Genomic DNA, 24,020 nt, shown 5'->3' with positions numbered 1-24,020 from the left:
CATAATGTACAGTTGAAACTTACATTAAACTACCTAACCATCAAAACTCGTCATCACATAAAGGATTTGAGCTGAAAAGTATTCAGCTCTCATGTTTGGTATTGTATTTCAGTTTTGAGAGAATTACATTTGACAAATCAGTATTTCACTACTATCAAGTGTCTTCACACGATCCCACAGATCCATCTAAGACTTCCAACTTGTCAGAAATTAAGGAAAATGTGTCTTTTTAAAAGTTTGCAGTGGGCTTTCATGACTTACTGTATAGAAATAATTATTTAGATTACACTAAAAAACAAAGAGATCAGAGCACATTTCTCCAGTTCTAAAGTCTTTACACTGGCTCCCAGTCAGCTATAGAATAGATGTTAAAGTTCTGCTACTGGTCTACAAATCACTGAATGGTTTAGGTCCAGAATACATGAATGACATGTTAGTAGAATATAAACCCAGTAGAGCTCTGAGATCTACTGACTCAGGTCAGATAGTGGAGCCCAGAGTTCAGACTAAACATGGTGAAGCAGCTTTTACACAACTGGAACAAACTACCAGCAGAACTGAAATCAGGTTAAAAACACTTCTCTTCTCCTGAGCTTATGATTGAACTCTTTATTTCAAATCACTTTAAATGTTAATCTTTCATTTGCACTCTATGTCCTTTTAATGATTTTAAAGCAAATCATTATTTTATGCTGCAACCTTATATTTAATGCTCTATTCTAGTATTTTATTTCTCTCTCTTTCTATGTTTCTGTACTTTGTTTTTATTATTAGTGTGTGTGTGTGTGTGTGTGGGGGGGGGGGGGGGGGCACATTGAGTTGCCACTGTGTATGAAATGCTCTATATAAATAAAACTGCCTTGCCTAAAACAGACATCTGCTATATGACAGCACTCTGCATTTTTGAAAATTATAAAGATATACAACAGTGACCTCTGCTGTTTGTTATAAAAAGAGACACTCTGTCTGAAAGTGGTAACACACAGCATATCACTCAGACTGTGCTGTTCCTACAAGGCTCACTCTGCCCCCTCCTGCCCCCAAAGGAGGAGTTGTTCTTTTTAAAGTGGCACAGAGGTCCTTCAAAGTATTCAAGAGATTATTTCAAGAGTTTTTCTCAGTTTGTGCTTGTCAATACTCTGCTGAGGCACTCAATTTCACTGTTATTAGTCAACTGAATAGGCAGGCAGTCTAGTGACAACACATGCCTGATAGACTTACTGGGCTCCACCAACATTGGCTCACTGGAATAAATAGGTGATGAATCTACTAGCATATTTAATAGGCACATAGTAGCCCATAGGGTTGGGACCATAGACTGTATATAAAATGGACGTAACATCCGTGAAGTCACCCATTGGTTTGTGGACTGCTGCTCGGAGGCCAATAGTATCGGATCTGAGCAGCGCCATCTTGAAAATTTTAGGTGCATGCTGGGTAAAATAAAAACACGGATTCTACTTATATGGGCATCAGGAGGAGCATGAAGCGCCCTCCTGAACCTGTGAACCAATCAACCTGTCAATCACCACGTAGCCACGCCCTAATGCATACCCTGCTTTATCGTCACATATAAAATCAGGGAGGCCAAAATGTCCCAAATGAACATCATACTGCATTGAAGAAGGCTTTAAACTAGCGATTGAGACCATAAACACATTTTGAAAACGTTTACTGAGGTTAGAAATCAAGTGAGAAGTTGGTGAATTCTCCATTGACTTGTATAGAGACGGAAGTCCTTTTGACACCAAAACGGTCGCCCCCTGGTGGCCTTTTGATAGAATGCAGTTTTAAGTTACTTCCGCGTTGGCCTCATTTCAGAGGACCAGAACTCCCCGCCTGATTGGGACAGATGGGTGATGATAACGTCAATTCAATAGGCTAATAACAGCCAGAGCCAACGCTGGTGAAGCCAACAGGCTCAACATGCTGGTCAATAATCAGTTATCTCTGTTCTGAGACTCAGACATAAAATGTATATTTTAATTATAGGTTCACATTTTTCAAGTGTGTCTCAAAACAGTGTTTACATGAAATGTACATTGAAACTGTGTTTGTTTGCTGGAATCATTTAAAAGATCCCTTTCTACCCACAAAAAGCTTAAAGGAGATTCATTACTTTATATGTGAATGTGCTTTCCTGCACATTAAGTATTATACATAGATAGATAGATAGATAGATAGATAGATATATAGATAGATGGATAGATAGATAGATAGATAGATAGATAGATAGATAGATAGATAGATGGATAGATAGATAGATAGATAGATAGATAGATGGAGGATAGATAGATAGATAGATAGATAGATAGATAGATAGATAGATAGATGGATAGATAGATAGATAGATAGATAGATAGATAGATAGATAGATAGATAGATAGATAGATAGATAGATAGGTGCTCCTCTGCAGTAATGAGATATAAAAGGAGGGGTGGAGAAAAGGACATAATGTGTGGTTGAATGGATGATTCTTGTCTTTCTAAACTGTATTTAATCATTATAAATCTCACTGTAATCTTTAACATCACACAAGAGTGCTAGTAAGAGTTTTGTGTGTGTGTGTGCTTACTTGTAATTAAATAGTAAACATCACCACAGCATATAGTCAGGGGTGTGTGTGTGTGTGTGTGTGTGTGTGTGTGTGTGTGTGTTTGTGTGTGTGCTTGTGTGTGTGTGTGTGTGTGTGTGTGTGTGTGTGTGTGTGTGTGTGTGTGTGTGTGTGTGTGTGTGTGTCATCCGATTAAAACCATACATCTTGACTCCACACCCACAGGCCTGCCTCACACAGCGCTATTCACTGAAGAGTTATAGCTAGATGTCTATGAGGCTGACCTACAGTTAAAAGCTTTCCATCAATAAAAGTATTTTGGCAAAATCATTGTCGGAAATCAAGGAGCTCACTTTATGTTCGAGAAGGGAAGGAAAGGAGTGAGTGAAAATGAAATGGAGGAAAGTAGGTGAGTAGTTGGCTGTGAGAAAAAATGATGACACACAGGAAATATTAAATTGACCTTGCTATTACTTTGTCTTACAGATTATTCCGAAGAACTGCGATTCTACCTTATTCACATGACAGAGGTAAGAGAAAGGGAGTGTGTGTGTTTGAGAGACAGAGAGAGAGAGAGAGAGTGAGAGAGAGAGGAGAGAGAGAGAGATGAGAGAGAGAGAGAAGAGAGAGAGAGAGAGAGAGAGAGAGAGAGGAGAGAGAGAGAGAGAGGAGAGAGAGAGAGACGAGAGAGAGAGAGGAGAGAGAGAGAGAGAGAGAGAGAGAGAGAGATGAGAGAGAGAGAGACGAGAGAGAGAGGAGAGAGAGAGAGGGGGGACAGAGTGAAAAAAGGAGGGTCTAATGTGAATGGCTTATTCTGTCTGTGAGCCGGAGGGGCCATTGACTCCGGTGGAAATCACATTACAGAGAAGACACAAGAATTAGCAGAAAGCTCTAATGAAAATGTCTTTCTAAGATACGACTCAATCTCAGACTTGTCCAGCGGCGGAGTGAGGCCTTGAAATCCACCGGGAATATTTTCCCCCGGCCCCGGTGTTATGTCCAACTGGTTTCCAATTGAACTGGTTTCCTTACAGAACAGCTCCAACTTGTGTTGTGCTTCCGTCAGCAGATTCATCACAAATTCACAAATATACAGCCAGCATATACTGGAGATGTTTAAGTCACAGTTATATAGTGCTCACTTCCAGAAACATATCCGCTGCAGTAGATGTTGAACTGCGACTTGAAAATTGCCAGAAATATGTTTTATATTGGATTTGACCCAAACTGTTCATTCATTGGACGAGCCCTTTTCTACAAGCAGCTTTGCTCTCTTTCGACATTTTAAGAACAAACAAAGTAAATAATATATTGCAGTTATTAATAATTTTTAAATATATCCAACCAGGAAGTTGTAGAAATACTGAAATAGGAGTTGATTTAAGTTGCAAAATTGGAAGTGATGAGAAAGAACTGGACCACAAGAGTGAGCATGACTGAGAAATGCACAGCAAGAAAGAGTTATAAATACATCATGGGATTACACTGAAGTGATATATGAATTGTGTAGTTTTCTCAGTATTTTTGCAGCATCAGTGTCACATTGCATGAGTGAATATTAACCGGCTCATGACAGTAGAGGGAGGGCCGTACACTTGCTTGTGACGGCCGGTCTGCAGAGTATTCATGACGTCATCGGGCAGGCGGCCTACCGGGAATTGTCCCGTCTCTCCCGATGGCCCCCCCGCCTTTGGACTTGTCCCCTAACACAAGCTCAAGCACAAGATTAAAAAACAACTACTTTTACCTGCATGTCACAACAGGAAACGCTAAGCACACTTATTGTTATTGTTGCACCATTAGGATATACATTCATTTGGCATAAAAGTAGATTATATATTTAAATATGAAATATAAAATAATCCTGCTGTGGAATATCTGAACATGTGTAACATTGTACTATGCAGCCCTGGTAATAGTATTCCATTATAAAAACATAAATGTGCTCAGATATGATGCATCATTCAAATCGAGATTCAATGTTTCACTGTTATGTAAAATAATAATCCTTTCTTCCATCTACTGTAAGCTTTCAGGCATTCAGTCATTTTAAGGGAAAGGAAAGATTGTTAATATTTCATTGCTGTGTTCACTGATTATTCAACACTGGGTAACTGAAGTGGCTTTTTAAAGGCATTTTAAAGGCTAATGTTTTCCATTGTTTCAGCAGTAGAAAAACAAAAAGGCAACAACAGAATTCCAGCGGTCTGAAAAAAGCAAATTCAATCCAGTAAAAAGGAAAACATCATGACTTTTTTACCATGACATGAATGAGTGCATATGCTCTCTCAACACAGCAAATCATAACTAGGGGATGTGAATGTTTCACTTTAGTGCAGCTCGACGTTTTCAGTTCAAATATTCATCAAGTTTGGTGCGATGCTGCAAAGTGTCTGGCTTCTCATTATAATGCTCAGACAGTGGTTCATCACATGAAAGTTTTAAATCTGTTGCCCTAAAAACAGAGCAGGCAGGGAGGAGGGAGCTGCTGGGAAGAAGGCTCTGATAGATCTGATAGGATTTTTTTTTTTTTAATTTATCCTTTTATTTAACCAGGCGAAGTCACATTGAGATATTAAAATCTCTTTTACAAAGGAGTCCTGGGGCAACAAATAGACAAGTTACACAGAAACATTGATGACAAGACTGATAAGAACAAAAATAACATGGAAGAAAGACATGATGACAAGACAGCCAACAGAAAAAAACCAAATCTAGTATATATACCATAGACTGTATATAAAATGGACGTAACATCCGTGACGTCACCCATTGGCTTGTGGGACTGCTGCTTGGAAGCCAATAGTATCGGATCTGAGCAGCGCCATCTTGAAAATTTCAGATGCATGCTGGGAAAAATAAAAAACAGGGATTCTACTTATATGGGCATCAGGAGGAGCATGAGGCGCCCTCCTTGAACCTGTGAACCAATCAACCTGCCAATCACCACGTAGCCATGCCCTAATGCATACCTGCTTTATCGTCACATATAAAATCAGGGGGGCCAAAATGTCCCAAATGAACATCATACTGCATTGAAGAAGGCTTTAAACTAGCGATTGAGACCATAAACACATTTTGAAAACGTTTACTGAGGTTAGAAATCAAGTGAGAAGTTGGGTGAATTCTCCATTGACTTGTATAGAGACGGAAGTCCTTTTGACACCAAAACGGTCGCCCCCTGGTGGCCTTTTGATAGAATGCAGTTTTAAGTTACTTCCGCGTTGGCCTCATTGCAGAGGACCAGAACTCCCCGCCTGGTCTGAACAAAAAAGTCTAATTCTACAAAAGTAAATAGTTCATGTTGGATTTAATATCTACCGCATAAAGGTGGTGTGAAATGACTTTAAAGTGGCTGTCACACCTCAATTTCATATTGCATTCACATCAAGTATTTATAGATTGTTTTGTCTGTTTGCACCCAGTAGGCTCAGAGAATAGACACTCATGCACCAGCACAGCTGCATCAAACATAGCTGGCAGTGTTAGCGGGCCTCAAGCCAGTGAAGGTCCCGTCCTTGCTGCACAAGCGACTCCCTCTGCTCTGCTATAGGTCCAGATTGGGGAGCATGTGCAGACCCCTGTGTGCATTAGCAGTGAGTAGTGACACCCTGCAAGTTACGACTATGAAACTCTTACCTCAAAAATATATCTTCATTTCTTGTCCAAATACTGTCTTATACTAATTTTGGTCTTTTGGAAACGATTTTATAAAAATAGAGCTTTTCAACAGTCTTCTCTCAACTTCAAATTCCTTCTCACCACCTACAAGGCCCTCAACAACTTAGCCCCACCCCCCCCCCCCCCCCCCCCCCACCTTGCTGACCTCCTTCATCACCACGCCCCCTCCCGATCCCTCAGGACCGTCTCTGCCAACTTGCTGCAAGTCCCCCGGACAAAGCGCCGGACTTGGGGTGATCGGGCCTTCTCAGTTGCTGCCCCCACCCGATGGAATTCACTCCCCTCTCACATCAAAGTCTCCCCAACCCTCTCCTCTTTCAAATCTGCACTCAAAACACACCTTTTTACACACAAGCCTTCCCCACCTAGCTCCCACCGTATTCTTCATGTTTTGTTTTTAACCCTTGTATGAATTAATAAAGATTTGTTTGCATAGTTTTAATAGGGAAATATGTAAAGCGACTTTGAGTACCACATAAAGCGCTATATTATTGTGATTTATTATTATTATTATTATTATTATTATTATTATTAACACTCCCCACTTAAAAATGTCTCAGAGGTAGTTTAAAATGTAAGCTGAAGAGACCGGAAACCTGAAGGGTCTATCTTCCTTAGTTTGTCCATCCAGACACTGGGACTTGCTGTAAATACTCACACAGTTCATCTTCTCACTCAACAACTACTTAGACCCCAACCCGCACTGCTGCAGAGACACACACACATATATATATCGTCACGCTATTTTTTGGCTTTGCAATGTGCCGCATAACCTCATTAGCAGCTTATGAATCTTTTAAAGGGCCTTTTTTTTTCTTTCTTTTTTTTCTTTTTTTTAAAGATTCCAGACAGAATGAGAGGGGCTTGATATCTATCCCACAGGCTGCAAAAGAGGAAGGAACAGGCTACAATATTATTCAGTCTATCCAATTAGGCAACATATATAAATAGAAACTCTTACGTAAGACAGCAGGAGAGAGGAAGAGAGAGAGTTTGAGTGAGTTAAAGGCAGATTTTGAATTTTATAAGAGCCATTAAAAAGGTCTGCCTGGATCAGATCTTGTGTTGTGCAGTAGCTTTTGTTTTCTTATCATCTGTATTCTGCTGTTTATTTAAATGTAGTTTTTACTTATTTAGATTTAATTCTTATTTGTTATTTCTCTGTGAAGCTCTTGATTCCTCATAGTTTAAAAGATGGCATATTGAATGCTTTATATCAATAAATCTCACATTTGGCAATCGCTCACAGAAGTAGAGATTACAGACAATTTGCCAGTTTGCCCTTGAGAAGACCTGTTGTTGTTTTTTTTTGTTTTTTTTTGTCAAAAGCCTTGGAAAGATTCTCACAAAATACCAAACTTGTGCAATAAAGTGACTGCAGCAGGAGACGGCCAAGAAAAGAGACAAACAGCAGAGAGATTGCGTCTGTATGTTTGTGTCCTGTTAAGATTTACTGGGCTCTGCCTCCCCGACTCCCCGGTCAGATTCATTCCTCCAGCCTTCCTGTCTGATGCCCCCACGCAATCACGCGCTCAAGAAATGTACAGTCATCTGTTATAGTTGATGCACCTGTCAGCAGCTCATTTCAGACCTCAGGGGGCAAACAGTAGCCACAAGGAAACACTGCATACAGTTTATTCTTACTATTCTCGTCTTTCATGCACAGATACTGTAAGAATGGTGCTTTTACACTTCTATTCAAAAGCCCACTTCCTTTTATATGCTACATGGCTTAGAACAGGGGTGTCAAACATGCGGCCCGCGGGCCCGGACCGGCCCGCCGAGGGTTGCAATCCGGCCCACTTTCCCTCCTGTGTTATTTTCCTTCCTTCCATCTGCCCTTCCTACCTTCCTTTTTTCCTTTCTTCTTTCCTTCCTTCCTTCAATATGTCCTTCCTTCCATCTGTCCTTCCTCCCTTTCTTCCTTCTATCCTTCATTCCTTCCTTACTACCTTCCTTTTTTCCTTTCTTCGTTCCCTCCTTCCTTTCTTCCTCCCTTTCTTCCTTCTGTCCTTCCTTACTACCTTCCCCTTTTCCTTTCTTCGTTCCCTCCTTCCTTTCTTCCTTCCATCTGTCCTTGCTCCCTTTCTTCCTTCTGTCTTTCATTCCATCTGTCCTTCCTTCCTACCTTCCTTTTTTCCTTTATTCCTTCCTCCCTGTCTTCCTTCTGTCCTAGCTTCCATCTTTCCTTTTTCCTTTATTCTTTCCTCCCTGTCTTCCTTCTGTCCTTCCTTCCATCCATCCTTCCTTACTACCTTCCATTTTTCCTTGCTTCGTTCCCTCCTTCCTTTCTTCCTTCCATCTGTCCTTGCTCCCTTTTATTCCTTCTGTCCTTCCTTCCATCTTTCCTTCCTCCCTACCTTCCCTTTTTCCTTTATTCCTTCCTCCCTGTCTTCCTTCTGTCCTTCCTTCCATCTTTCCTTCCTCCCTACCTTCCTTTTTCCTTTCTTCGTTCCTTCCCTTCTTCTGTCTGTCTTTCTTTCCTTCCTTCCCTTCTTATTTCCTTCCTTCCTTCCCTCCATCTTTTTAATGATCCAGCCCACATGAGATCAAATAGGTCTGTATGTGGCCCTTGAATGAAGATGAGTTTGACCCCCCTGGCTTAGAACATGCATCCTCTCCTCTCCTCTCCTCTTCTTCTCCTCTCCTCCTCTCTGTCCTCCCTTCATGTGACTGAGTCATAGTTTGTGTGAATAGCTGTTAAACTACTGTAGTGCTCATTTATCATTAAGTGATGACAGAGTCTTTACAGAGTGGTTGACCTTCTGGTCCTGCTGGCAGAGCAAACTGCTGTGTGAGGAAAATATATCAAAACAAACCAGGAGAGGAAGTCTTAAACAGATAGAGAACTGCATTTAGCTGATCAGAGAAGATGAAGGAAGGCATGTGTGAAGTGTTTTTTGAGTGGCCGTGAACCTCGGTGCTGTGTTTGTGTATGTTTACTCACATAAAAGATGTGTGTACTGTGATAGACGCTAATTGAATGGCTCCCTCAGGCCTGTCTGTGCAAAGGTCACACACATGCACAAGCACAGAGAAAGAGACACCTTTGCATTGCATTGTACATGGTTTTAATTAAGCATTGCCTGTAAGACTTAAACTGTTCCTGTGTGATGAGGAGAGATGTTTTTACTCTTACTATTATTCTATGTTTTTATTGTAAAAGTGGTCTATTCTAACTCATTCCACAGTTCTGTCTCTGGTTTGATTGCTTGTCTCTGTTTGAAGAACACATATTTATGAGTGTGTCTGTGCTCGTCATAGATGTGTGACTTCATATCTGACCTTCGACCGGCCTTGCACGTCATTCTGCTCCTTAAACATTCCAGCCTCTCTGCTCTACAGACTGTCTGATTAAAGGAAGACAATACCAGACACAGTTCCTCTAGAAGTATCTCGGCATATATTTGCGTACAAAAAATGTTATGAAAGCCACGATTGCACACAGACATTCAACATATAACGTATGTAATGGGATAAAGATGCATAAATGGCATAAATCTGTGTCTGCCTATTCACAACAACATATGTGGCTCCCATGTATCACCACACACTACTTTTCCCATCATGCAACAGACATTCCCACTGGATTGCCTCAGTCAGTATCCTACACCATCAAATGTAAGCTAAGGTATTGTGGTAGCAGCGGTGCAGCAGATGTAATGAAGTCCACGCAGCACGCTGGATGCTAACTAATATTAAGCCTATAGCCTTTTCATTATAATGTCCATGGACATAAACTGAGTTCTTTTGCCTTAATAATGATAAAATAATACACAACAAATGGTTGGATTGGGAACCCATATATGCATAATGTCTCCACGTTGCATTGAGTGTTGCTTGTGAAATGACCAGGGCTCAGCTAGTGTACCGTGCCTAAGCACACCTCTTCCAACCGTACCGGACCAGGGAAGTGTACCGTACTCAAGCACGGTACACTTGCACTCACACTAGCCTAATAATCTGGATTTTAGGGGGCAAACGTGCTTGGGCCCGGTACGATGGCCTAGTGTGAGTACACACTTAGTCTCTACATACTGTGTCAGTGTATTCAGGTATTTCTGTGTTTTTTATTACTAATTTCCTGCAGAAATAACATTATGTAACACAGTTTTTGTTCTTGGGTAATATGCATTATTTCCTAATTGCTTCTGCCTAAAATAAAGAAAACAATTATTATTCTCTTAAAATGTAGTTATGCAGAAGTGACCACAAAAGGTTTAGAAATTAGTAGTTTTTCAAGATTTACAATTCACGATAGTTGTATCCAGTGATTCATATGTTGTTGTTCTGCCTGTCCTGAGTCACAGTAGCAACGTTTGAAGGGAATAATATTCATTTTCTAAACTTTGAAGATATAATTAGTGAGGGGATGGCACTTGCTGATCAGGAACAAAACATATGTAAACATTTGGTATAGTAAAAACATCTTCTAAAGCTTTGAGCAGTCAGTTTTTCCTCCTCTTAAACTCTACATCTCTGACACTGTCACAGTCCGCTCTCTTCCGTGTGTCTACTTCTGCCCTTCTCCTCCATAGCTGGAGGTCATCCTAATTTAGCAGTTGCTCAAAACGGAACTGATAACCCAGATTTACACGTGAAACGAGAGGGGTGGGGGGCGGGGGGGCACTGCAATTGTGTCTCTGGAAAGTCAAGTGTGCGTTGCATGTGTGTGTGTGTGTGTGTAAGTGTGTCAGTGACGCAGGAAGAGAGGCAGCAAGAAAGGGTTCTGTACTGTAGGTAAACCAAAAACACAGAACAAGGAGAGACGTCGTATGAGAATATTGATCACTGCAGTAAATCATCGTCACCAACTTATCAAGTCAACATGGGCAACCTGGCCGACCGGGTCGGGCCTAAGAGGAGGTTCGTCAGGGAGTCGAGTTCTCTTCAGAAGCACCTGCTGTCTGATACTGGAGATGTAAGTTCTTCTGATTGGTTTACAGACAGAGGCTTGTATTGTCCTCATTATGTATCTCAACTGCATGAAATAGTAAGAAAAGAAACACTTGTGGCATTGTTTGTTTGATCGAGAAAAACGTTGAAATGATGGGAACAGTGTAGTTTATTATAAAGCAGATGACTGACTTCATGGTCTTTTAATAGTCTTTCTGGCTTGTGAGTTATGCTCATAACTGTTTACATGAAGTTGGAGAACAATGAGCTGATTATATGTCGTCCTTATTAAATTTAGAGGTTGTGTGTGTTTACAGTAAGTGTTTGTGTTGGCTTAAGTAGAACAGGCATATAACTTTGACAGTGACTGTAATTTCTTTGTATTGTTTATTATACTGTGCTGTTCCTGGTTGTATACTGTTCCAAAACTTGCTTTGTAATTGTGGTTGTGATAATGAATGCTGATGTGTGTGACACTCCTACAAGTGAAAGCTGAGATTCCCATTAAGCACGGCCACTCATTTATCACTATTTCCCAGAAATCACCACTGTAGCCATTAGTATCTAATTGGCACAATGCAGTCACCAATAACCATAAAATCATGAGTAATCTCCACTAACCGAAGCGCAGCGGTAACAATGACTAAAATGACTTACCTCATCTCAGCCTAGTCTGCTTTTATTTATTATAAAAGATTTGTACGTTTGTCAGTTGTTACAAACTATTTCATTAAGTTGTGCATGTGAATCATCTGGTTATTGGTTTTGAAATAATAATGATTTTGAGTACACTTGATGCGGTGTAGAGGGCGTGATGATTGAGAAGAGATAAGAGGCACCAGATGCAGAGAGATGAGCCAAACTAGGTGAAATCACAGTGTGATGGCTTCGTGTAGGCCGTGGAACAGCGAGGGACCTCTGTGATCAGGGTTACAGTACGTCGCACAGTGCTGCGCATACAAATAGTCTTTTTTGCAAGAGCTCAGATTGTTCTTTGTTTATTATGCGCAGGGTGACGTTCATGTGACGTTTGTGGACACAAATGGTGAAATTTTGATCGGATTACTTTGCATGAAGACTGACTGTTGTTTTTTCCACTTCTAAGAAAAGAAGATAAAATATATCTTTCAGGATGTTCACCTAGACGTGCTTGTTTGGGACGGCTTGTTGCACATATACAGCACAGAATGCCTTTTGATGCCTGTATGTATGCATTTAAAGGTCTCTGTGATCTGAGGCACATCATTGACTGCATGAAATACAGGCTGTCACTTGCAGTCTGAAGGCAGGGTGTGACTGATATGCACCCAGGGGCCCTTGTCAGCAAAATACCTTATGGTAGCAATCCATAATATGGTAATGGCAGGACCAGTCTCTCTGGGGTCTAATTGAGCCAAGATATACCCTCTTCCCTCAAGATGGGCCTCAACATAAAGTGTACTTTCCTTTTTCTCTGATTTAATATGCCAGCACAGTGACTGGCACAGTGCAGTGACAGTGGCTATACATCTAAATATAATTGCTTAAAGAACCTCCATCTAAGCGATATGATTGCACTGAGACCTATAGCACCAACAACTTATCCAGCAGCATTGACTTCAATGATGAAAGTGTTTTCCTAAGATGTAGTAAACTATGGATAACCTCCCTGTTCCATTAGGTGTGAGGGAAATGGTCATCTGAATTATTCATTGACTTTAATGGGAAAGTGTACTGAAGTCATTTCTAAATGAATCATTATTTTTGTATGTATGAACAGCATTGAACTATAATTTAACAATAAAAGGTTGTCTTAACAATTTTCAAATACATGGCCATTAAATCATATGATAATCTATTTATTGTGCATATCATTAGCTGAATGTCAAAGCAGTCACTTGAATGTAAAGCCTCAGGCTCATGATGGTGCATTCATGCTCTTACAATGAAAGCACAACTGATAGAATCATGTGAAAAGGCAAATGATCAATGGACTTACTGACTGTGTAATGGTCATGAAAAAAGAAAAGATGCTAAACACGACCATTGATTAAAAAAAGAAGAAAAAAAAGTCTTTGGAAATAGTACATGACTTCAGAAACCTTCCTGCCGGCCCTGTCATGTGCTCGTCAGCCTTCCCGGCAGCTATAGAAAGGTCCTCAGGCCGAGCGCTCCAGTTAACGTGGCCTTTTCATGGCAGCTTTTTTTCTACACAAACCACAGAAGAGCTTTGAGCTGGAAACCAGACAAACAAACTAGAAATAGATGAAAGAGTCTGGGAAAGCCACTGGGTTGAGATAAAATGACATTCTATGCTGTAAATGTTGGGGGAACATGCATTTATTTATCTGTGGCGCAATTTGTTGACAGTTAGTCGTTCTTGCTCCATCATCAGGTTTTAAAATACTGGGTCTAGCCATTGAGACCACATTAAGCTTGACAGTTCAGATTATGTTTGAAGTGCTGGAAAACCTCTTTTATATTGTTCACCTCATATTATTAGCTTTTGTAAAAAGTTATTTCAGTTTCAGGAACAAATTGATCATCCAACCTTTAGTGCTGTCATGAGACAGCTAGACATGTGAATCAGACTCAAGCTCCATTAACTTACCCCTGACCTCATCAGACCTTCTAATGTAGTCAGGATTTTTATGACAGTAAACAAGAACAATGTAAATTTGGAGAGAAAGAACAAGACTACAGTCATGCTAGCAGTTCTCTGAGGCTGCATTTATAGGTTAAGTATAGTAATGTTAATGTCAGCATGCTAACATACCGATGCTTAACAGGTATTGTGTTTGAAATATTCATGTTCTTAATTCAGCATGTTCTTAATTCAGCTTGTTAACATCAACAGTATAGTAAAGACTGATGGTACAGTCACTTGTTGTGCAGGTATTTAGTTGTAAACAAGTATTGTGCAAATTAAAAACCCAATGGTCAGAGGATCACCAAAGTTATTACAATTCATCCTGAAGGGTACATGACAGTCGATTCCACTGAGTGGTTGACAAGACATTTCTCTGAAGACTAAATGTCACCGTCATGGCGGCACTGGAGAATCACCAAAGTCAGTAGGATTCATCCTATGGGAACCATGAATTACTGTACAACATTTAATGCCAATCCATCAAGTAGATATTGAAATACTACGGAGCCCCCGAGGGGACATGGAGGTCAAGAAAAAAAATCTGTACTTATCTCAGGATCCCGAGATAACTGGCCTCTTTTTTTTCCACCTTGTTTTTTAAAAAAATTTTATGCCTCATGTCCCCTCAGGGGCTCCGTAAGATACTTCACTGAATGAAAGTGAAAACTTTGATCTGATGATGGTGCTACAAGAAAAGTCACCAGGGGGATCACCAATAAAATCAGTAGGGTTCATCTTCTGAGTACCACGGATCCATCCAATAGTTGCTGAGATATTTCATCCTGGACTAAAATGATGGACCGACCAGCAGCCATGCCACTAGTATCGACAAAATGTGGGTAGAAGGAATTCAAAGAAGAGGTAAAATTAAATGATGATGCAGAAAAAAAGAGACATTAGTGAGGATAAACTGTACCTGGAGTCAGCCGGCTGCTTAAGCATCATTAGCCCTTGTTTACATGTCACTTATGTGGAAGCTATAAACCCATTAAATGCTAAAGTTACAAGGTCTAATGCTCAGCAGTGAAGCTCTACAACCCACTGCAGAGAAAAGGCCGTAATGGCTGTACTAGCATGGTCTGTTTTAAGTAGGACTGTGAGATAATAGGATGATGTCATGCTGGTAGTTTTATCTGTAACTAACTCATATTTGATGGAAGTCACGATATCATGCTCAGCACCAGTGTATGGGCTATGACCATAGACTGTATGGCTATGACTAATAGGGCATGAAGCTGCTTAGTGTGACAGTGTATAGGGACTTGCCACGGAAACCCCCCCCCCCCCAAAAAAACCCTTTGATCTCTTAGCAGCATGGGATATATTTACATTTTCTATCTCACCATTCCTGCTGCTGTAGGTTTTTCTCCTTTTTTTTGCACATTATTGTTTAAAAGGTGCAGTTGATGGCAGTATTTCTTCATTCAGACCTATTTTACTGCATTATAGAGATTACCATTTTCATTTAAGTGAACTGATCTTCAGCGCTGTACTCCTTAGGTTGGGAAGAATCCACTCTCTTTCAGGCTTTACTTCTTGGCTCATGTTCCTCCTGTATACTTTTTCACTGTTTACATCTGCTATAGAAATGAAGGGTTTAGAGTATCTGGGGTCTGGATGCTCTGCAGGAATGGTGGGAGCAAAAAGGGCAGGCCTAAAAATGTCCCAAAAAAGATCTGAAAACATCCATTAAAATCCTCCATGTTAAAGCAATACTAGAAAAGATACTTTATCACTTTCTTGCCAAGTTAGATGAGAAGATTGATAACACTCAGACACTATGGCTGCGTTCACACTGCAGGCTTTAATGCTCAAATCCAATTTATTGCTCAGCAACTCTGAAACTTACATTTAAACACATTATATATAGTTTGATTATTTAGTACAAAAACAAAGGTGTGAACATGATGTGGTTTCACAGGGGATTATACACATTACTGAACTATTTGTTGACCAGAAGCTGTGACTTCCTGGTGAGTTTGTAGAGATGACAGAACTGTGCTAATATAAGCTATCTTCATATTGACCATACAGAGACACTGGTATCAATGTTCTCATCTAATATTTAGCAAGAGAGACAATTACAATCTCAAAATGTCCAACATCGATCATACATAAGCAATCTTTGCCACATGAGAGCAAAACATTACAATTCTGTGATTATTACCAGGCAGTGTGAACAAAACCGATACCTGAATGTGCATTACATACATAACCTGTGTCTGAAGTCATGATAACCTGTAATGATTAGGTGAGCTGTGTTGACAGCGGTCCAGTGACACGCTGAAAACTCATCTGCCAGATGGCTCAGGGGGAGGGCCTCAACCAGGGAGCACTTTAATCAATCTAATTAAGGGGAAATGCTGCCTGTATTTTTAGCCACTCCTTGGCAGGCCAATGGCCATTCATTGAATTTTGTTTCATTAGCTTTCATGTTTATCTTTTGGACGGGTGGATTTATTATAAACAGGGTTGAACTAAAGTAGGAGCAGAAGTAAAGGAACCATTAGGTATTATAGCTAATAAGGTAATCATTTTATGAATAAGTTAAATAGTCACTCTATTATCTCAATAATAAGGACCTCATTTATGACATGACTGCTACTGAAACTGATACATTACAATTCCTCTTGGAAAAGGGTCGCTTACTGTTTCCTCTGGGTCACTGACCGGATGATGTTTAATGCCAAGAAAACAATCCCCAGAGACTCAGGGAGACTCCAGCAGGACAAATGTTGAAGACAATTTGGTCTAATGTTAAAGCCACTGGTATTTGTGTTTTAAAAGAAAGACAGACTAAACTAAACTAAAGAGACAGCTGCTCTATGACATAGATTGCAGTGTCAACATTAGAGAAAGCTCCAGCTGGCTCCAGACGACGATTCCTGCTGAAAACATGCGGTTTGTGACCAGCTGTCAACAGTTCACTCATTTGCTGGCATGACTGATTATTTGAACTGATGTAATGTAATGACATGTGAGTTACTGTCAGGAGAAATATCCCAGATAGATGCAATAATGCACAGTTAAACAGCACAGCAAATACATGTGTAATAACATCAAACTAAAATAAACAAGAGAAATGGAAATGGATAGTAAGGAGACATGAATCATCATTAGCATCCTCCTTGCAGGGCACAGCTCATTTTAAGATATGACGCAGAAGGAATGCAGCTGTATTACTCACATTAAAGGTGTGCTCAGTATTATCCTGCATCTGTAATCATTTGTTATTCCCCCTTTTCTCTCTTTACTCTTTACCCTAGACAAAATGCACATAGCGGTAAGTGGTTTACATTATAGTATGAATCACTTGCGTCATATTTACACAGCAAAGTTCCTCTCTGACAGATTAGGGATGTGAGCCCTCCTGCAGCTCTAAGACCAGCCTCACTACAGTATGACTCACAGAGCACAGTGTCCCAGCTGGTTGCCTTTTGGTTTTTACTTTTGAATCATTATATCTTGTAAATATGTAGCTAGGACTGCAATTACAGTAAGAGCTCAAACTGTGCTGGGTGATTTGGTCTGTGTGTGCTTGTGTGTGTTTGTGTGAGGGCAGGTGCATGCATGCCTCTGGGCCCTCGAACTACTCCATCACAGATGTGTTTTTTCTAATGTAGGACAGTGGGGAGTTGCCTCCAACAACCTGTCCATATGAGGCAATGTTTTCCTGGGGGCTTTGCATTATTTTTATGGTATTACCCATCCCAGATAATTCGTAACATGGCTACAAGGACATGGTAGGAGTTATGATATTGAAATTCAAAATGAATTTTCTCAAACATTTGTAATTTTGAAGAATGTCTTACTGCACATTGCTCCACCTTGTTGTATTGATTTCCTGTGTCCATGCAACAGTGAAATCAACTGATGTCGATAAGTCATGTGGCTAAAGCCATTAGCTAAGTAAAGAAGAAAAATGATGGCGTAACCTATTATAACCTATTAATTTCAGACTTGATATACAACATTACAACTGTTTCCTCCTTTTTACATCAATACAAACAGAGACCTGCCTCTTTTTTCATCTGGTTCATCTGGACAGCAGACCATGCATGTTCCTCCAAAGTCAGAAGATCACCAAAGTTATGAGTTTTTATCCTGCTGAGACTATGGCTGTGTTCGAAACCGCATACTACATACTTCTACACTACACACTAAACAACCAGATAGTAAGCAGACCGTTTACACTGTAGTAAACTACACGATAACCCACAATGCATTTCGTCCCTACCCGAGCTGAAATCAGCAGGCTGAAGCTGATTTCATTTGAGCTCTAACTCTATAAATAAACCACTTTATCCACATTTATAACCTTTTTAGGAGAGAAAGTAAAGTAGCCCTTTAGATCCACAATGTGACGCTAATCTGTCCAAATAACACCTGTTTAAAGTTTTGTTCCTGCGAATTCGGAGTTAGCCGTAGCGAGTAACGCACTTCCTGTCATTTTCACAGAATAAAACACCCGTTACCTTTTTATTATTAAGAAAACCATAACGATAGAATTGGTGCTTTTATTTTGAAAACAGGAAGCGAACATACTCTCGCTGTAGCTAACGTGGTGATCTGTGACGTTTGTATTTGTTTTTTTTTTCAGAAGTTACGTTGCATCTTGGGTAATGTGAGTGTGAGTAGTCAGCTCTTGATGCAAACTCTGCATTTCTGCTGAATCTAGTAAACCATCCGGGAACTTCTCACATACTCTAAATCTCATACTACGCAGCTGAAACACACTAAATACTTCAAATGACGTCAGAGTTAGTACGAGTAGTAGGAAAGTATGCGGTTTCCAACACAGCCTCTGTCTGTGTCTGTGTAGAATTTATGGCAATCCATCCGATAGTCGTTCAGATATTTCAATTTGGACCATAGCAGTGGACCGACTAACCAACATTGTGGCAGAAAAAATCTATTATGATGTTCTTAAATCACAACATATTCTCAGAACACTGAAATTCAATTAGAAACACATCTTCTGTGATCATACACTTAGATTAGCATTTTTCTGACCTTTCCAAACCTGCAGAATATCATGTAATCGTAAACGGAAGAGCTCAAAAATAAAATAGAATTATGAGATTTTCAGTGACAGCAGGGCTTGTTGTTTACATTGAGTGGGTGTGTGGGTGTGTGCGTGTGCATGCACTCCAAGTATTATGGCCCGTGCTGCACTCTTATAGACTTAGATTCAGTGCAAATGATGGATATCAAAGAACATCAAAATTGATTTCTGTCTGCTCTGAAAAAGCCGCTATTTCATCATCTTGTGGCGCAATTGAAAACAGTCAGACCTCATAAGTGCTTTTGCTATCCAACCTGCTCCATTTGTTTTGTCTCATTATTTCTCCACTTTTGAGTTTGAAAATGTGTCTTTACAACACATAATTACATTGTATGCTGCATCAAGGAAAACAGACCATACAGTGCCATAAGACCTGACAACAGCAGCATCCCCATCAAAAAGACAGATAATCTGAGAGACAGCAAAACAGCATGACAAATCCCATGCAGCCAGAGAACAGGCAAATAAACTAGCATCGTGATTCACCAGTGACCAGGCCAGTGAAAGTCAGAAAAAGCCCCAAGGACTTCAGTCAATCTCTGAAGACTTACACAAAGTGGAAAAATTCTACTTATAGCCTGACTTGTGCCCAAAAATGTCAAAACAAAAATGTTTTCCCTGACCTCGCTGGAAGCAAACAACGGAGGTAGATGGAAAAGATCGAATTGGACAGAGGGGAAAAAGAAAAACTAAAAATTGTATTTGAGCACAATAGGGTCATTTCATAATGGACTGAAAGACATAAAAACTGAAAGAATAATGGAGGCTATCGATCAGCTGAATATACCTCAATATATACCCCAATGGTGATGCACGGGTCAACACACAATCCAGGATTTGGCTCAAGTTTACTAGAAAATATCACAGGTTTGAGCCAGTGGGTCAAAAAATGTGCAACACTGCTCATTGTGATGTAGCCTTAAACGTAAAGTTGTGGGTTGGGTCGGGATTGGATTGTTGATTAACACATATATCTGTGGGTTGCTGATCGGCTCTCATAATGAGTCGGGTGGGTAAATAACCCTGACCTGGGCATCACAATACCTGATTGCTATAACGGCAAAGGTGGACGAGAAGAGCTGATGAGAGTGTGCTTGGCAAATGACTGGATAGTGATTCTTCAGTTAGTACCCTGAGAACCGTATAGTTTGTGTTTCCATTGGAAAAGCAATTAGATTCTTTAATTTGGGCTGTGCCTGTGTGCATATACTGTACTGTATGCAGGAGCAGGTATTTGTTATATTCAGTATTCCCACCAAAGCTCAAGCAATGTTTTGTTGCTACTGTGAAAGGTTAAGAAGTTGCTATGTAGTAGAGGGAGCTTAAATCATGCCCTTCAACTAGGGATGATTTCTTTTTTTAAATAATATCAGCAACAGATGAACAGAGAACGGTTGTCAAAAGAAAGAAAATGAAGGTTTTAAGGTCCAGTTTCATTCAGTCCTGAGAACACTGCAGCACAGAAACAACTCTGGTGACACAACTGGCACAAAATGTTCTCATCCGAGATATGACACCCCCATTAACTCCCTTCATTTAACTTTTTAAGAGGTCTGCTCGGAAGCTGTTCCCAAATTAGGATTTGGAACAAAAAAATCGACATAAATGAGTTTTGTGTGTTGTATGAAAGATCAGGGTTTTTTTGACAGCACATTACTGGAATCTTAACCAAAAAGAAAAATGGGACATTAAAGCACTACGGATCGAACCTGAACATCACTAAGGTCAAACCCAGATGCTGGATGACAACTGAAAGTGTATTTATGTCCTTTACAGTGAACTCTCACTTTACCACTGGTTGTCAAATGTTTATTTTCATATATTTCCCAACAGGACTTTATTGATTTTTACTCTTTTTGTACCATCTCGCCATCGGTTATCATTTTACCATCAATTCAAATTCTGCCATAGTGGGTGGTGGCCATTATCTAATTTCACTAATGCTAGCTTTTTGCTTCCCAGAGGGTTGCACCACTTTACAGCCTGTGTGTCATTAAAACAAAGTTCAAATGACAACTGAATGTGGATGAAGTGCAACAAGAATCATCTGAGATGAAACATGCAGACAGTGACAGTACATACTGTACCATCAGGGTCAATTATAGATACTGTGTTTATTTGATGCTGCCGGACACACACCCATACACTTGAACATGCTCACACACACACAACACCTGTACCTATAATACTTGTGATTGATTAAGTACTTTTGTGAGTCATTATCCTCTTTGAACACTCTTATTTTTGCCTTTTTCAATCATCTTTTACATTTTTACTTTCTATTGAAATCCTCTAATTTCTTCTCACATACAGTGTAACCCTATCTATCTATCCAAGGATCAAGGGGTACTTCCTCTTCTTTTTATTTCTGTGATGGTAAATGTCTAATCAATGTCTTTTTCTCCAACCCTCTTGCTCTTCTCCCCCCTACACACTCTCTCTCTCTCTCTCTCTCTCTCTCTCTCTCTCTCTCTCTCTCTCTCTCTCTCTCTCTCTCTCTCTCTCTCTCTCTCTCTCTCTCTCTCTCTCTCTCTCCCTCCCCCTCCCCCTCCCCCCCCTCTCTCTCTCCGTTTCTCTCTGTGTCTCTAGACGTGTGACTGCCTGCTCAGCCTGGAAGCCTATTCAGCTGACCAGAAGCGCCGTGTGTGTCAGTGCCTGAAGGACAACATTGACAAGCAACTCCAGGTTCATAGGAGGGACCCCCCCCGCTCAGCATTTTGAACAGGTACGGCATATGGACACACATATATAGAAACCTTTTCCTATTTCATTTGAGGCCAAACATGAATCACCGAACAGATGAACACATGGGAATGCATATATTTGTACATACCCCCATCACAGATGTCCCGTGAACATCACACACTCCTAAGTGCACACATGTCTATAATGTAGAACTCTTTCTTTCAGCTCACACTAGCATCATTATGATTTTCCATCTTGCTTTTCCATTTCTTTGGGCCAGTTTGCAATGCCAGCTCTTACCTGGCTTTATTGAATCGTTGCTCTGCTTCAGTGAATTGTCAAGTCAGTGCAATTTAAGCCCTGCCTGCTTTGTTTAGGCATGATGCTTAAATAGTGACATTTGCCAGCAAAATAAGATTTTTGTGACTGCACTCTGTCAGTCTATGACAGCTGTGGTAAATTGCATTTGTTGTGACCATTTGACAAACCAACAACCACACTAGTCTTGACCTAGTCTTGAGTACTGTGAGTACCTGGCAATTCCTCAGTGGACCTGTGCTGTGATCACAGGGGTGATACTTAACAACATATTTAAATAAAAAACTCAACAAGCTGTAAACAGAACACTGACATACTGATATTACGAACTTGTTAGCAAGTGTTGACTTTTTACAAATCTGGCAGATTCTGAGTAACAGTAGCAGTCATTTGGAGTTGTTTGGTTTCACTTGATGAATGTACGTCCAAAACATAGACTGTATGTAAGAAATGGACGTAACATCCGTGACGTCACCCATTGGTTTGTGGACTGCAAATAGTATCGGATCTGAGCAGCGCCATCTTGAAAATTTCAGGTGCATGCTGGGAAAAATAAAAACAGGGATTCTACTTATATGGGCATCAGGAGGAGCATGAGGCGCCCTCCTGAACCTGTGAACCAATCAACCTGTCAATCACGACGTAGCCACGCCCTAATGCATACCCTGCTTTATCGTCACATATAAAATCAGGGAGGCCAAAATGTCCCAAATGAACATCATACTGCATTGAAGAAGGCTTTAAACTAGCGATTGAGACCATAAACACATTTTGAAAACGTTTACTGAGGTTAGAAATCAAGTGAGAAGTTGGTGAATTCTCCATTGACTTGTATAGAGACGGAAGTCCTTTTGACACCAAAACAGTCGCCCCCTGGTGGCCTTTTGATAGAATGCAGTTTTAAGTTACTTCCGTGTTGGCCTCATTTCAGAGGACTGGAACTCCCCGCCTGGTTTCAACTCTATTTCAACTGCAAATGTTTAGCAGTGAGCACTTGTGCATTTTTCTCAGACAATTTTGTCTTTCCTAGTTTTACAATCAATTCATCTGACAAAATAATGTTAAGGTTAAAGATGTGCTGCGTGATCAGCTATATTTACAGATAACATCAGTGATCACAGATTGATATGCTCAGAAGAACATTTTCAAAAAGCTCATGTTTCAGATTTGAAAAGTGTGAACAAAGGGCAAAACTGAGAAAAAATTATTTAAATAAAAAAAATCAAAATCAAAATATACTTTATTGTCCCTGAAGGGAAATTTGTCTTGGACTCTGAATACTGAGACAGCTGCCGCCATAGTTAAAAAGAACAAAGAAAGTAAAAGTAAAAGTAAAGTTGCACATTTGCACAACCATTACGCAATACCGTGACAGAATTGCTGATAACTGATGTAATGCTACCAATTGCCTCAATATACATATTGCACGTTCCCACAACTTCCATACAAGGTAACATCAGGGGGATTACAACCAATCATAGCAGGCAGTAATGCATACCTCACACTGTTTACATAGTCTTATTTTTTATTCTAATGGAGGTAGGGACGGGTAGCTAAGGGTAGCTAAATGATCATTTACTGTAGCTAGTTACATGTTGATGGAGTCTCCTCCAGGTAACCTAATTATCACCTATATCTACAGCTTTAAAAAGCATAGCTAGTCATTAAAAGCTTTAAATATTAACGGACAAAGGAAATCTCCTGACACGATAATTGCAAAACTTAAATATTAATAAAACATGGAAAAGTAATAAATCAGAGCATTTTCATAAACATGTCAATACTGATCAATATGCTGTTTTGGTCCAAAGAGTTTACATGAATGGTATTGATTTGCAAGACTTGCCAAGCTGTTTTGTTATCGAACATATTGGACACTGCAGTCTGTGTAAATGTGTTCATTTAATCAGTCTGCTGGACCTTAATTGACACTAATCATGGGAAGGCACAGGCAAGGAAAGCAACATGTACGATGCCCTTTGTGTTCCTGTGGTACACGACATTCCTGCAGGACAACACTGTTGCAGTCATGTATCTGTCATTTCTTTGAAACAGTGTTTAAATGTTCAAATCTGTTGAATTCTCAGGAGTTCAGATATTCAAATACAGGCTAAGTTTTGGGTCCTTTACAGTTCTGGGGAATCAGATCTCCTCCTGAATCTTTTGGATGAACGACGTGGGCAGAAATACA

General features: G+C 40.1%; 1 protein-coding gene across 1 annotated transcript in view; it reads left to right on the top strand.

Annotated features, from left to right (window-relative positions):
• LOC133995676 (regulator of G-protein signaling 3-like) overlaps positions 1-21,547 on the top strand; it is an 88,744-nt gene extending 67,197 nt beyond the window's left edge. The window contains exons 17-18 of the mRNA XM_062435148.1: positions 3,042-3,085; positions 21,416-21,547. Coding sequence (XP_062291132.1) covers positions 3,042-3,085; positions 21,416-21,547 — 176 coding nt within the window. The remainder of the gene's footprint in view (positions 1-3,041; positions 3,086-21,415) is intronic.
• The last annotated feature ends 2,473 nt before the right edge of the window (positions 21,548-24,020 follow it).

The sequence above is a fragment of the Scomber scombrus genome, chromosome 15, assembly GCF_963691925.1.
Source record: "Scomber scombrus chromosome 15, fScoSco1.1, whole genome shotgun sequence".
NCBI lineage: Eukaryota > Metazoa > Chordata > Actinopteri > Scombriformes > Scombridae > Scomber > Scomber scombrus.
Note: the sequence above shows the minus strand (reverse complement) of the source record. Positions and strands in the feature narration are given on the sequence as shown.